This window comes from Panthera onca, chromosome C2 (assembly GCF_046562875.1).
Source record: "Panthera onca isolate mPanOnc1 chromosome C2, mPanOnc1 haplotype 2, whole genome shotgun sequence".
Lineage (NCBI taxonomy): Eukaryota > Metazoa > Chordata > Mammalia > Carnivora > Felidae > Panthera > Panthera onca.
The window spans coordinates 55,086,300-55,102,665 of record NC_138347.1 but is presented as its reverse complement, the minus strand read 5'-3'; the positions used below and the strand labels follow the sequence as shown (position 1 = coordinate 55,102,665).

General features: G+C 36.1%; 1 protein-coding gene across 1 annotated transcript in view; it reads left to right on the top strand.

Moving 5' to 3' along the window:
- Nucleotides 1-760: 760 nt before the first annotated feature.
- IFT57 (intraflagellar transport 57) overlaps nt 761-16,366 on the top strand; it is a 52,093-nt gene continuing 36,487 nt past the window's right edge. The window contains exons 1-5 of the mRNA XM_060640107.2: nt 761-1,108; nt 3,588-3,750; nt 4,574-4,692; nt 7,080-7,170; nt 11,408-11,476. Coding sequence (XP_060496090.1) covers nt 897-1,108; nt 3,588-3,750; nt 4,574-4,692; nt 7,080-7,170; nt 11,408-11,476 — 654 coding nt within the window. The 5' untranslated portion in view covers nt 761-896. The remainder of the gene's footprint in view (nt 1,109-3,587; nt 3,751-4,573; nt 4,693-7,079; nt 7,171-11,407; nt 11,477-16,366) is intronic.

Here is a 16,366-nt window from a genome sequence, read left to right as displayed (position 1 = left end):
GTGGCACAGAGAAATTCAAGACAATCCCCTTTATCTTGATTTTTAACAAGGAACCTCAAAACTTTATGTTACATGTAATGGGCTTGAAACAGATTAATCAACGGGATGTGAACTTAGAATTCATGTTTCGGAGGTAGAACAAATCCTTCCCAACGCCTCCTTTTTGCTCATCTCCTGCCCTTCTTTTCCCCCACCCCTTCCTTTTTCTAGTGCCAGAGTAACAACCGGGAATTATAATATTTCAAGGCTTATAATATACTGTACTGCTAAATGCAGCAAATACAGAAACCTCTTGTTGGAAAGTTCCTGAGATGAAGGGAAACCTACGACACTATTGTTGCAACTTCGAAAACTTCCAATTTTGAGAAGAAAAAGCAAATCATAGTCGTGGGCTACCTTAGCCTTCAACAGTGCACGTCTTCCTTTCTGTTTGATTTTTTTCAAGGCTACCCGTGGCTAACTCAGACGCCCGCGGGGCAGCGGTCCTTAACCAGCAGGCCCAACCAGCTCCCAGCCAGCTAAGAGCTACAGGGAGATCTCAGCACAAATGCGCTCCGCCCCTCCTTTGCCAGGAGGCGTGCACCCGACGGGGGGTGGGGGGGGTGGGGGGAAGGCCACGCCCCCACGGGGGGCGGGACTGCCTCTCAGCCATCTCCTCCCCAGAGGCTCGGGGCGCTGTCCCGGCGTGACGTCATCCAGAAAGCCCGCCCTGGTTGGAGGGAATTTAGAAGAAAACAGGGCGGGAAGGAGGCGGAGTCTAGTTTCCCTGGAGACGGGTTGCTCGGCGGTCGCTTGGTAACCGGTCGCGGCGGTCCCGTCTGCGGCAACGCAGGCGGCTCAGGCGGCCGAGGTCTGTGGGCCGAAGCCCACGCGGGGCTCTTTCTGCCTGCTCTGTGATGGCGGCTGCGACGGCAGTGGTCACGCCCTCAGGTTTGGAGGATGGGGTGTCTCGGTCCCGCGGCGAAGGGGCCGGGGAGGTGGTCGTGGAGCGGGGGCCTGGTGCGGCCTACCACATGTTCGTGGTGATGGAGGACCTGGTGGAGAAGCTGAAGCTACTCCACTACGAGGAGGAACTCCTCCGGAAGAACAACCTGAAGCCCCCGTCCAGGTGGGTGCCCTCGTTCTCCAGCGCCTGGGAGCCGGCCAGGCCCGGGGAGATGCCTCCTCCGCCTTCTGGGGAACCTTGAATGCGAGTTGCACTTGCCTCCATCTTCCTAGGCAGGAAGGGGCACTTCCCCCCGAACTTGGCGACAGAGGCCACGGAGTTCACAGAGTTGAGACTTGGTGTTTTTTAGAGAGAGTAAAGTTTCAGAAACGCAGAAAAGACTGGAAGACGGCTTTCCTAGACTTTAAAGCACCCACGCACCTCAACAAAATGCAAACTGTTCTTTCTGATTATAAAAGTTGTAAAAGAACCTATTGTAGAGGACTCAAAAAAACACAAGAAAGGGTGTAGAAAAAAAATACTGAAATCACCCATAATCTCTTTCCCAAAGATGAATATCACTTTAGCTGCTTCTAGTTTTTGTTTTCCTTTGAGATAATTTGTCTCTACAAGTGGTTAACTGCGGGTACCTAGGACCTTGCTCGACTTTATATGCAGTAAGTAAACTTGTTGATTAATTGTTATGGTTTAAAAGACTCCTGCCTTTGCAGTAACAGTACTCTCAGAAACTAAGAAGTGGAAAAGACAAATGAAACGACAGCTACTGGAACTGTGTCTATCGTACAACCTAAAATTCTGCCCTTGTTCTGGTGGGGAACAGTCCATCATATCCCGAAGTCAATGCCATTAGTTGTTGAGGGTAATGCACAGCTAGCACTTTCTCTTCCAGTTAGTGTAGCTTAGTGATAGTCAGATAAATAAGCTAATACTTAGATTTGTTTATTGTGTAAAGTGCAATTTAGATTAAAAATCTGTAGTGATTTCTTTGAATGGGTATAGCTTGGCTAAAATAATTTCCCATGACAGTTTTGATCTCATTAGTCGATCTCTTCCAATAGCTTGAATTTTAAGATATGTAGGCTCTATGTAAACTGCCCATATTGCTAAGTCGGTCTATAATAAAAGTTAGAGGAAAAAGTAGTGTTGCTTGATCCATGATAGAAATTGTGAGATTGAGAGTTATTACATAAATGAATTAAACAGGATAATATAAATAACCAACATTTTCTATGATAAAAATGCATTTTTGCCCCCAAGTATATTTTTCAAACTAAAAGAAAATGGCTTTAAGGCTCTAGTGATATAACCTCAGTACTATTTCCTCAGGAGTTCAGCAGGATATTTTGAATCATGGATTTGAGTGGCAATATCCTAATTTAATGGTTCTCAAGAGTGTGGTCATCAGACCAAAAGCAGTATCACTTGGGAACTTATTAGAAGTGCAGTTCCACGGGCCCTTTCCCTGGTCTACTGTATCAGAAATTTTAGGGGTGGAGCCTAGAAGTCTGTGTTTAACAAGCTTTTCAGGTGATTCTGATGCATGCTAAAGTTTGCAAACCGCTCTACTAGGTCTGGAGGATCTTTCAGTATCCAGTCCTGTGTCATGGAGTTGTCATCAGCCAGTAAGGAAAAGATGAATTTTTAGCAGTGGGTACTTTGAAGGGGTTGTGAACATATACCTGGAAGAACTTCATTACCTTTTTCTTCCCAGCCATCTCTTACCTTTCAAAACATTTACACTTACCCTGCAGGACAAACTTTGGAAAACATGAAAGAGTAGACTGCTGATTCTTATTTAAAATAGTTATAATAGCTATAAATACAGTTATGAACATAATGGCAATAACTGCACATAAAAGGGCAAAATTAGATCGTTGATCAGCAGACTCAAATGTTGTTAGCAAGTTTTATTCTTAACCTATTTAAGTATAAATCATATTGATCTTCCTAGGACTGTTTTTAGTAGGCTAAGGGATTTAGCAAAAGTCAATAAATGTTTGTTAGACTGTGGATATGCTACTTAGTGGTTATTGAGGCTGGCTGCATCTCAAAACCATATACGAAGCTTTTGGAACATACTTGTACTGGGGCTCTACTCCCAGAAGTTCTGATTTAATTCATGAGGGAATAAGCAATGCTTGGTCCAGTAGCTATAGTTTGAGGAGCTCCTCAGGGGATTCAGCTATGCAGCCAAGATGAGAACAACTGTTTAACATACCCGATAGGTTAGGAACAGTATGTAAAGATACCAGGGACATTGTAAAATATGTAAAAATGCATAGTGAATAATCATAAAGGTCTTTTGTTAAACTCTGAAATTCTCTTTAATTCCAAATTACCATTTTCAAGAGGTACTCTCTTATTAATTATTCCTGACATAAATGATTTTGGCAAAAGTTGTACATGATCAGTTTTTTAACATGCCCTGCATTTACTTGAGTGTAAGTTCTTTGATCTAATATTTTGTGTACAGTAGTAATTACCCTAGTCCTGTTGATTAAAAACTTTAATATGAGTGTTGTGGATTACTGGAAACTTCAAAGGGTGAATTGCAGATTTTTTTTTAATTTAAAAATGTTAAATTAAAATTAAAGCCATTAAAATATTTCATATTCCATCCTCCCCCCTTGTTTTGAAACAGACACTATTTTGCACTGCCTACCAACCCTGGTGAACAGTTCTACATGTTTTGCACTCTTGCTGCTTGGTTGATTAACAAAGCAGGACGCCCCTTTGAGCAACCTCAAGAATATGATGACCCTAATGCAACTATATCTAACATATTATCTGAGCTTCGATCCTTTGTAAGTGTAAATAACTGTCTTCTTTCAGAATGTTGTCAAGTTATGAATTTTAATATTGGTAATTCAACAACATAGATGCTACCCTTTTAGATGAATTGTCTATGAATAACAATATCTATACACACCCAATACATACGTATGTAAAATTATATTTGGGTTTTTTTCAGATAAAACCTCAGAATGGTTGGTATTATAATATTAATGCCACTTCTAAAAATGTTCAATGTACTCTTTGTAGCCCAAAGTAATAATATTTTTCTTAATCTTGTTATGTCTCAGAGGTAAATTTATGGATACTTAGTTCTCCTTCTAAAAAATGCTAGTAGGAAGCTGAAACATTGTATTTTGAAAGGGAACTTTGATTTAATAGACCATGATAGCGGTTGGTTGTACTTTTCATTTCTGACTTTTCCTGGGGGGCATTCAGTAAGAACTTTTGGTATACATGTTATTAACTTTTGACAAGTGATTCATTCTGTCCTTCCTATGGTTGTTTAATGATAGGATACCAAGCTAGTAGCTTTACTGTTTTTTTTTGTTTTTGTTTTTGTTTTTCACCCTAATAGGATCAGTTACTTGTTCTGTCATGGGGTTATTGCCTTTCAATTTGATACCTTTGACAATAAAACATCCTCATTTTCCTTTAGTGTATGTATCAATGGATAGAAAAGATGGACTTCTAAGAAGCAATATAGTTCATTATTTTAAACCATATTTGAGAAATAGAGAAGCAATACACTTTTTCAGGAGTACTTTGCTTAAAATATTTTGACATATGGAATATAAATAACAAATAAGACACTGTATATCTTTTGTATTTCAGGGTAGAACTGCAGATTTTCCTCCTTCAAAATTAAAGTCAGGATTTGGAGAACATATATGCTATGTTCTTGACTGTCTAGCTGAAGAAGCATTAAAATATATTGGTTTCACCTGGAAAAGGTAAAAATTACCCAAACTGACAATGGTAATTTTATGTGGATAGCTTTTTCCTCTGTGGGTTCAGAGCTGTTTAATTGAACTGACAGGGAGTACTTCCTCTTGACTATTCTAAACTGAAAATGCCACAAGTGATTAAAAATGTCTGTGTATAGACAAAACTGGAATATCTGATTTTATCATGCTCTTGCCCAATTCAAATTTAAATAATTATTAAAGGTTCAACTGTAAATGAATATCTTCATCAATGTAGGAAATTTTTTCAAGGTCTCTTTATTTATATACACAAAGATGGAATATACATGGTGGTAACTGATAGCTGTAGATTTAAGGAAAAAATGGAAATTAATATAGTACTTTAAAATGGGATTTTCCCTTTTTTTATAGATACTGGCCAAGAATAATAGCCATCTGAAGAAGCCACCTGACATTCTCTTAGATCTTGTTTATTGTTTCTTTCTCTGACTTGACAGTGATGTGTTGTTTATATTTCTATGATCATATTTATCCCTTGGTTTTAAACTCATTTGTTTTCAGGTCAGGCTTTCTTGCCAGAAACTATAAACTCTTCATATATACTGTATAGCAGTTAGGATAGCACTTTGTATATCACAGATGCTCACAGCATTTTAAACCATATGAAATAACTAATATTCATCTACTAATGAACTAAAAAATGGCAATTTTATGCTTCAACCTAAATATTATGAGTTAGTGCGGTATAAGGAATAACTATATGATTCAGATTACTTCTTTATTGGACTCCAAGAAAAGTTATGAGATGTGATACTCCATTTGGCATTTTTAAATATTATTAATTTTATTGTCCAATGTGTTCTAAATTCACCTGAAGTGATCCGTTTCTCAACCATTATTCAGTTTTGTACTTCCTTTATTTGTAGGCATATCTAATTCTTGGCCACGTATTGTGATTTTGATAATTTATAAGGACTGTAAATATATGGGGAGGGAAAAGAGGGGAAAATATTGAAAATAGGCATCAGAGAATATGTCAGCTATGTAATGTGTAGTTTACATAGAAGTTACATATTTATAGATGACTATTTTACTTATTAAATATGTCAAAACAAATCCTAGAAGAACATTGCCTTTTAGACATTATCTAATTCTAATTAATAAAAAAATAGGAAATTTATTTTTTAAATGTTGATTTTTATATTTTGTTAACCTGTCTGAGGTATAGATTTTTAAAATAAGTTTCCAGAAATAAACCTAAGTACTTTTGGGTATTTTTAATATGGGAAATACATGTCACTAATCTTGATGGAGAAATGATTGTTCAATACTTAGTATTAGGACCACTGATTAGATTTTGGAAATAAGCTGGAGCCTTTCTTATTCCATCAAAATAAATTTCAGATTGATGAAAGGTGTAAATGTGAAAAATGAAACTGTAGGAGTACTAAAAAGTCAAAGGTGGTTGAGATGTGTCATGTGAGGGAAAAGCTAGGATCCATGCAAGAAGAGGTTGCCAAGTCTATGTAACAAGAATTGTAAAAATCCTGAATGGCCAAGATTATATAAGTAATAGACTGGAAAAAATAGTTTTAACACAAGTTAAGCAAAGCACCCATTTTCTTAACATACAAAAGGGCAAAGGGCATAAATAGACATTTCACTGGAAAAGAAACACCAATAACTGATTAAACCATGAAAAAGTGTTCAATCATTCTCCTGTGAAAGAAATGCAATAAAACAAGAGAGATTTTTCATGTATATGATTGGCAAAGATTAACATTTATTTACAATATTGGTGAACATGTGGAAATGGAGTCACTGTTTTTGGGAATGTGAAGTAGGGTAACATTTTGGAAGTTGGTTTTTGGTGATATACGTCAAAACAATACAATGTACAAAGTTGTTGACCCAGCTATTCGTTTTACTGGTATAAATTAATTGTAATTGATAGACGTAAAGATAAATGTACAAGGATGATCTTTGTAAAATTGTTTAGTAAAAAAAACCAGAAACCACCTCAATGTTCATCCATAGTTGCTAATTAAATTAGTTATGGTACTATTTAACAGTTCAATGGAATACAGTGCCGGGGGGTGGGGGGGAGAGAAAAATGTATATGTACTTAAATGTGGTATATTAGTAAGTGAAAAAAGTATATTGGGTAACTATATGCATGTTACCATCCTAATTGTGTAAATTTATTCTTTAAATTTGGAGAGGAACATTTTTGCTTCTTTATGTAGAAAGTTTCAAAAAGAGTACATCAAACATGTAATGGTGATTATGGAAGGCAGGTAGAAAAGGATAATATCTGGTGTAGAAGGGATTCTTAATATTCACATTATACCTTTTTGTCATGCTAAAATGCTTTGTTTTTAACTCTCCTCTCATACTAAGCTTTATTATTTTAGACCAACATACCCAGTGGAAGAATTAGAAGAAGAAACTGTCCCAGAAGATGATGCAGAATTAACATTAAATAAAGTGGATGAAGAATTTGTGGTATGTGTGTTGCTGAACTTTGTGTTTTTGTTTTTGTTTTGGATTTCTTTCCCTTCCCTTAATTCCCCCAGATTTCCATTTTCAGGAATATATTTTGTTTCATTGTTTCTAGAGAAGAAAAACTTTTAAATAGTGTACCCAGTATCAGTTGTTTAGACTTTTGGTTAAGTTAATGCTCATGGTTTCTAATGACTGAGGTCTGAATTATAGTCAAGGTTCTTAAACTATAGACAGGAAATAGTGAACTGCTAGTTATATGAGTAACCATTTTATTAGCAACCATTCTTGATTTTAAATAGGCTATAAATAATAAAGAACTTAAAAAGAACAGTAGTATTTAGGATTAATATATTCTGCTTCATAAGAACAGTATTCATTTCTCAGGGACTTCTGTATGCTTCTAAAATTAGAATAAGTACCACCCGTTAGGAATTTTTAAAAATACTTATAAATACCAACATTATTTAAATTGTTGGGCAGTATCTTGGCCTTTACCATTCTTAACATTCTATTTATATTCTGAAACTAAATAATCAAGTCTATAACAGATTAGACAACTAACATGGTAGAGACAAAGAAGACTTTCTCATAACCAGAGATGGATTGACCATGGTGTTTTAGGAAGTATAATGTGATCTGAAATTGAAATAGCAGGAAAAAACCCTTTTTTAAAGTGTACTTTACTGTCATAAACCAATTACATTTTCAAGGTGAATTTTTAAATAAGTAGATAATAAGTATATTCTATTATTTCAGCTTAATTTATTATGTGATTATATACTACAAAGATATTAATCACTGCATCATTTTATAGCAAATGCTGAAAATAACCATTAAATAAATTAGACTATATCCAAATAGTAGAATATTGTATAGCCATTAAGATTGTTTACAAAGAAATGTTATTGACATAGGGATGATAACTTATGCTGTATGCATAAATTCAAGTATGTAAAATATACAAAAAAAGAAAAAATAACAATATGTCAACATTAGTTACATATGGATAGAAAGATTATGGATGATTATTTTTTCTGTGCTTCTTTGTATTATCAAAGTTTTTAATGTGTCTTATCAGAGCATAAATATTTTAAACTGTAAATATAAAAAAGATCATTCTGTTATTTACAGAAGGAAAAAGACCATTGTAAAACTAATGAATTTAATAGATATCTTTTTAAATATGACACATTTAAAAAATTAAGGTAAATGTATATTCATTCTGCATGTGTTTTATTGAGCACCTATTGGGCAAGATGCTGGTGGAACTGTATGTACAAAGGCTCTGAGGCAGGAAGGAGCTTAGCTTGATCAAGGATCTGAGAAAAGACCACTGGGGCCAGATACCCTAAATGAGGCGGGGGGGGTGTGTGTGTGTGTGTGTGTGTGTGTGTGTGAGAGATAAGATTAACAAGGAAGATAGACCAAGTCCAGATCATTTTCGCCATTTTTAAGGAGTTTAGACTTTTTTCTTGTGTAATAGATCTTTTCATTCAGGCCCAGAGAACGTTAAGTTCTCACATATTGCCAATTGTTCACCTCATTAATTTTACTCAGGTATTTTCCTCATCTTGTCTTTTTAGTAACTGTTTATTAGTTAATGGTTTATGAACAGAAACCTGGTCCTAGCGCATCAACTTTTAGCTTCAGAGACATAACTGAAACCTGCCAGTCAGGGGAAAAAAAAAAGGTACAAAAACCTACTAGCCAGAAAGAAAGCTCTGAAGGTGGAAACCAAATTTACACTTTTTTTGTACCTCTACGTTATTGTACAGTGCTTGGTGCAAAGTGGATATTCATTAAATATTTGACTACCAAATCAGCTGTCAGTAAATTGCTGTGTAACTTGTAGAAATTATAGCTGATTTTTTTCTGAGAACCCTTTGAAGTCCAAAGCAGCATCATTAGGTATGTAAATTAGAGATACAAACTAGAAAGCAGCCTCTTTGCACATTTCTTCCCAACTATAAGGTAAAGTCCTTCTACTGTCATAAGACCAAACTGAAGGCCTTCTTCAAAGGCCTGAGGCTGTTAGTTAGTTCCCTTATGTCAAGTCTCTTGAATTTTTTCCTTTTTTCTTTCTTTCTTTTTCCCTTTCTTTCTCTCTTTCTCTCTTTCTCTCTTTCTCTCTCTCTTTCTCTCTCTCTTTCTCTTTCTTTCTTTCTTTCTTTCTTTCTTTCTTTCTTTCTTTTTCTTATCATATTCTAAGGAGCCCTCAGTTACCTCTCCCATTCCTTTTGTTAAGGAGATCAGTGCTAAAAAGCATTTGGACAGTGGGATGTTACATTATTTTGTTGCCAGAGTTTGAGGTGGCTCAAGGATGGAAAAGATTAATTTCTGACAGAGTAAAATTCTGCTATAATCATCTAGAAACTAGAATCCTTCAGTTTTAGACTTGTCATATCAAGGTAGGACACACTGATAACTGTTAAAAAGGTAAAACAAGTATTGGTCACAAAACAATATTTTTACCTGCTGTATATAATCATATACTTAGTAATTGGCAGTTAGAGAAGTAAAAGGGTATATGCTAAGCAAAGAAACAGTAGGAAATTGTTCAGTGTCTTCTAAATAACCAAAATCAGAATACTCCATTTATTTTAAAGCTTTTTTGGTAAGTCTGTTTATATTCAAATTGCTTTTGAATACTGTCTTAATAATATTTAGTAACAAATCTTTTTTTTGACTGCCTACTATTAAAGCTTTTTGCCTATTAGTGTTTAATCCAGTACTAATTCAACAAGTATTTATTGATCCCCTATGTAAACTGTACTGATTAGGTTATTGTAAAAGCATAATAAACTTGTCTCTTCTCCCATGGGCATCAAGTCATTGGCGTTTCAGTCATTTACTCTCGTTGTTAAGTAGGTCATCATTAGTGCAAACACAGAATAAACTGAGCCGCGTCTCAAAGGTGTGCATCTGCATTTATGGTTAAGATTTAAGATGTAAACAGTTACATCAATTTTGTGTACACCTCTATGCTCCACTGCTCCTCCTCCCTAAAAATGTAAATGTAAAAAAATGTAAACATAAAAAAGTAAATGTCAGTTGAGTCTATTTATACTCTGCATTTACATTGGTTCATATTTTACAAAAATCTTTCCAGTTCCCCAAAGATTAGCATAGTTCTCATAACTTACCTTAGTGGCCCCACCCCCCAGAGTTTCAGAGTGATCTGGGATGGGACCTTAGAATTTGCATCCTAACAAGTTCCCAGGTGATGCTGATGCTGTGGTCTCAGAACCACATTTTGAGAACCACTGTCTTACATCCTTCTAAATTCTTAAAGATCACTGTATGTGTGGAAGTGTCCAACAAATAATTTTTTCCTTTGAGGACCAAGCTCCATTTGCTGTATTACCACGTCCTTAAGCCTGGGTTATTGTTAAATTTGTTTCACCTGCTATGTCACTTATCACCACAGAGACATTTGAAGAGAAAGGGGAGCTAATTTTTTGACCTTCATGCTTTAGAACCTGCTCAAGACTTCATATTTACTGTATATTGGGGAGGGGATTGCCTCTCAAAGGGTCACTTCTGACCCTACTGCCCACACCAATTGGCCCAGGGGTCAGAACCAACTTTGAATCTACATCAACTATCCTTTAAGATAGTTAATATCTAAGATACAAGGTTAGTATCTCAAATATATATTTATATCTTTAAATAGATTTAATATTTTAATATCTTTAAATAGACCTAGGGCCCATGGGCCAAAGAGTACTAATGACTAAACTTAGTAATTTATTAAACTTGAACATATAAGAGATGAGATGTCAAAAATATGAATTAATGGGATTGGTCCACAGTGCAGGTGAGAATATTCTGTGTCTGTCAACTTCATTTTTGTCCATTTTAGTCATGTTACTCAAAATTGACATTAACTCCTTCCATTATCTTTCTATTTCATATATACCACTCTGTACTGTTTCTTATTCTTATGCTTATTTATCCCTAGTTTTATAGTAATGGCTCTTCCTTCTTCCTTGTTTTTCTTTTTTCAGTAACTATAAAAAGGCCCTGTTGTAAAAGACACCATTAAAACCTCTAAAAACAGATGACCTGTTAATAACATTATGCCCTAGTTTACACACACTACCAGGCTTTTAAATACCCTTTCCTGCATTGGTCTTTATATTGAGCTTAGTATATTGTGTATGTAAAAACTGGAAATACATTTTTTAAATTGTAACTTTTTATAATTATTAACTTTTAAAACTCTTATTTTTCTAAGGAAGAGGAGACAGACAATGAAGAAAACTTTATTGATCTCAACGTTTTGAAGGCCCAGACATATCGCTTGGTAAGTTACATGGAATACACACAGGACCAACAAGCAGTCAGTATACTTGTTCTGCTGAAAGTTGAAACAAGTAGAAACCATTGTTTGCTATTGTTTTGTGCATGATGTGAAAAGTAGCTCTCAAAAGTTGTTTCCTATATATAAAATGTTATAATTATAGCAAATAAAAAATCTGGAGGGTCGAGTGAGACAGCCTCTAATCTGTACCATGGAAAATCCACATACTGCTTCTCATATAAACTGAAAATAACTCATTTGTCATTTTTATTATAGAAAGACATTATTTGATTTCAAGTTATTTTCCATTCTAATTGACTAGTATTGAATGGTCTTGATTATAGGAAAATACTTAAATGGTAATTCTTTGAAATTAAAATGGATTATTTTAAGACTGGTATATGGATAAAGTAGTCAGACCTTGCTTTAAGTCAGTGTAGGCTTATGTTAATTAGGAAATAAATGTAGTCTATAAATGAGAACCCACTCAATGAAATGTTTCCTTTTTTTAAAAAAATTATTTTTAATGTTTATTTTTGAGAGAAGTGAGAGACAGAGCACAATCAGGGGAGGGGCAGAGAGAGAGGGAGACACAGTCCGAAGCAGGCTCCAGGCTCTGAGCTGTCAGCACAGAGCCTGATGCAGGGCTTGAACTCACAAACCAAGAGATCATGACCTGAGCTAAAGTCAGAGGCTTAACCACCTAAGTCACCCAGGAGTCCCTCAATGAGATATTTCAAAAGTACATGTAGGATTTTTGTATTTCATTATATATATATATTCACATAAATGATACTTAATTGTTCAAAAAGGTATGCATGGAATATAATATTTTTTTTAATGTTTTAACTGTTTTATTTTAAGTGTATTTATTTTTGAGAGAAAGAGAGAAACAGACCACGAGCAGGATAGGGGCAGAGAGAGAGAGAGAGAGAGAGAGAGAATCCCAAGCAGTCTCTGTGCTGTCAGGATGGAGCCTGATGAAGGTCTCAATCCCATGAACTGTGACATCACAACCTGAGCCGAAATCAAGAGTCGGACGCTCACCTGACTGAGCCACCCAGATGCTCCTGGAATGTAATATTCTTATTTGCCCTTTATTTAACTTTTCTTGTCTAAATTCTACAAACAAGTTTGAAACTTCCTTGGCCATCCCACCCCAGGACGATCTCTTCATTTATCATTTACTGCCTTAGTATCATTAGTCAGCATTATTTATAATTGTTAATGATATGTGTGTTTTCTGCCCACCTTGAGATGCAATAAAACATAACGTACAATATTGTGGCTAACTTGCCTGAATGTGTGAGTTGACTTTTAATACATTTATATTCTCCATAGCATAACACAGAAGATGCCAAATACATGAATTCATTCATTCATTCTTAAATGAATTAGTGTATTTTTATTGCTCAATTGAAAACTGAGAATATAATATAATCTGATACAGTATATCAGAATAATATGTTAACATTTAAATTCAAACAGATAAACTCCAGTTGTAACAGTACTTTGGTAGTACTTTATAGTTTTCAAAGTACAGTTGACCCTGAACAACACGGGTTTGCACTGCACAGGTGCACTTACCCATGGATTTTTTTCACAATGGAAACAGTACAATACTATAAATGTACTTTCTTTATGTTTTTCTCAATAGCATTTTCTTTTGTCTTTATTGTAAGAATACAGTATGTAATGCATATAACATACAAAATGTGCATTAATTGACTATGTTATCACTAAGGCTTCCAGTCAGTAGTAGGCTATTAGAAGTTAGGGTTTGGGGAGTCAAAAGTTAGTCCCAGATCTTTGATTATGTAGGGGTCAGCACCCCCCTAACTCCAGCGTTGTTCAAGGGTCAACTGCACTTTAAAATACATCCTTTATTGACCTTGTGAAGGGTTTGGGTAGATGTTGTTATCTTAATTGTACAGATACAAAAACTGAAATTTATAATCTTTGGACAGTTTACTCTTTTAAAAAACTAGTAAGATTGCAGTAGCTGAATTTGAATTGTTTGTTCTAAACTCCCAAGTCTATTACTTTTTTCCCTTTACACCATACAAGAGTTCAGCAGGTAGGTATAGTTTGTTTGATTCCTACCTTAAACAAGGACACTGTGGTGCTTGATGTTCCTAAGTGTTGAAGATGATAATGAAGTTCTCCTAAAGTATGAGGGGGAAAAAAAGTGATGGATATACAATTATTCTCAGAACGAAACTGTCATTTGTGTTATTCATTCTTCCATTGATAGTATAAATAGAACCTCTAAAGGCCACCTGGGATTCCCTCTGGATAAAGTAGTTTGAGAATTAGAAGGGGTTTAAGTAATTTCATTTGCCTCTATCACTACTCTAAGTTCCTGTTTGTCCTGATTTCAGTTTTTACTTTAAACTATTTAAGTTTTCCCCTACCTATGCCTTTGTAAGTTATCTAGGTATTAGATTCTTTGGACAAATATTATATAACATAAACCCCTTCAAGCTGAGGCTATGTGTGGTTGTATTTTCACAAGAGGAAGAAGTCTGAACACCAGGTGTTTGTGGATGGTCAGCCACAAAGTTCTAATGAGGCAGAAAACCCTTTCATATTTTAAAAAATCTGGCATGCTTATGATGTTGCCCACTAAAGCCGTCTGCCTGAGACAGCTGTATCTGACTCTACCTTATGATGGCTTAGGCTGCTCTTTCCCCAAGACAGAACTGCTATATAGGTTAGTAACATAGATTTAAGATTTTATGTTTCATGCAGCAGGTGGACTCACAATGCAGAGGAAATATTATTTTAGCAAAGTTGCATGCAGTGAGTTTTTTGCTAGAATAAAAATGACATGTACTCTCTAGGAAATTGATGTACTAAATGTAGATGTGACTGTGCCACTCTAACCATTTATGGATTATAACAGTCCTCTCTACCTGTGATTTTGAAAACACAGATGCTTCTCCAATCATTCTCTGTTCTCTCACCTTGCTTTATTTTTCTTTACAGACCCTGGCAACATATTAATTTCTATCTATTGTCTATCTCAGTCACTAGAGTGCTCTCTCCTCTGAGTGGGAGCTTTCTTTACTACTTTTTCACCTGTGCCGGGTGTGTAGAGACTGCTCAGTACTGAATAATATTGAAGGAATACGTGCAGAAATGAATGCTATTTTACATTTACAATTTTATAGGCAAGGTATAGCTTAATTTTCATAGAGAAAAGAACTGCTCAACTATAATTACTTCCTCTTCTATGTATCAGGTATGATAATGCAGGGAGAAATCCACTTATATTCCCTTCTTTCACTAAATAAAGTGATACCTAGATACTAAAAAGTGTGCTTGCTCTTAAGGATCGTGATAATGCAAGAAGATGAGCCTGTACAGCATCTTCTTGAGATTTGTGGTAAATCGAGCGAGAGAGAATGTAAATGGAAAAGACGTGTTGCAGATGATGTTCTCTGAAAGTGGACACTGAGACAGGGTTTGTGGTGCAAGATGTTGATTATGAAAGGAAGGGAGAAGACTTGGTCTGGGAGAGAAGCCTAGCTGTGATTCAGGCCTGACAAAACCTGGGGCAACTTGCTGAAGAGCTCTGGACCAAATGCTGCCTGCTTGGCCCCGTCACTGGAGGCAGGCTGCCCTGGGAAGGACATGCGGCCAGGTCGAGGTGGCTCTCTGCAGGTAAGACAGCCTGAGGGGGCTGACAGCAGCAAGCTGTCTGCTGGCCACGTCCTTCCTTGAGAGGGGACCTGGTGGTCCATCTTCCTGACTACCACAACATATTTAAATCCTGCAGCTGCTAATTAGAAGAATTTGTAAAGAGATACTATGTACCCACTGACTAAATTTTGAAGTGTCTACTCGGATCATGACATAGCAGTAGTGTTTCACGAACCCTGAAAATGTTGTTCTAAGAAAATGGTTCCTCTGATCATTGGTGTATGCTTACAGTGATGAAGCTGGTTTGTTTTGGAAGCACTTTTTTTTCAGAACATTTCTTTACTCTCAGGTTTAAAAAGTATGTTTTAAAGTTACTTTATTCTGTGCCCCCCCCCATTCTCTTACACCCCTTATGGCTTTGTCAAATATAATACTTTGCAAGAAAATAACTTTTACAATTAGCAAGGTATTGCTATATCTTCCAAGGTTTTATTTATAGGTTATTTGAATTTTGATATAGCTTTTCTTAGAAGAAAAAAAGATATAAATATTAGTCTTCAAGGCTAGCCCACAAAGTTCTACATTCTCTCTGCCCCTCTGATTTCCTGAATTGTCTTGAAATCCAAAATTTAGCCAAAAACTCCTTGGGGGTGGTCATGGGGAAGACACTGGTGTCGTATTAAAGATCTCACAGTTGGGCAGAGCCCCTGATGGGTAGGGGGACAGTAGAATTTCAGAGATGTGAGGGGCGGGAGCAGGAAAGGAAGGCCCTGGCGGCAAGGTGTTAGGCAGGTGTTTAGGCCATTTCTAGCTCTGTCTTGAGTATGTTAACTGGAAACTGCCTGCACGGTTGTGGCAGCTACACTGTAATTACAAGTGGTCTTTGTTGCTCCCCTCCATTCTGAAGCTCAGTGGAGTCGTAGCAGCAGTGTTGTGGCAGCATAACACAGATGTGTCATTCTCCTCCCCCAGTGGAAAAAAAGATGGGAGGGAAGCTGTGCGCTCGAGTTCTATTTTTAAATGTCCATCACTTCATTTCAAAACATTTTTTCAAACATGCCATAGATACCATTCTTCCTTGAGATGCTAAATTTGAGGTTTTAGAAACCAAATTCTGAGTTAGACAGCATAAAACCAACTATCTCAAAAGGTTTAAACACAATTGGTTTTTAATTACTTAGCAAAAAATTCATTGTACCAAGAATGAGAGAATTTTTAGCTTAAAAAGCAAAAGCTGTAAGGAAGCAA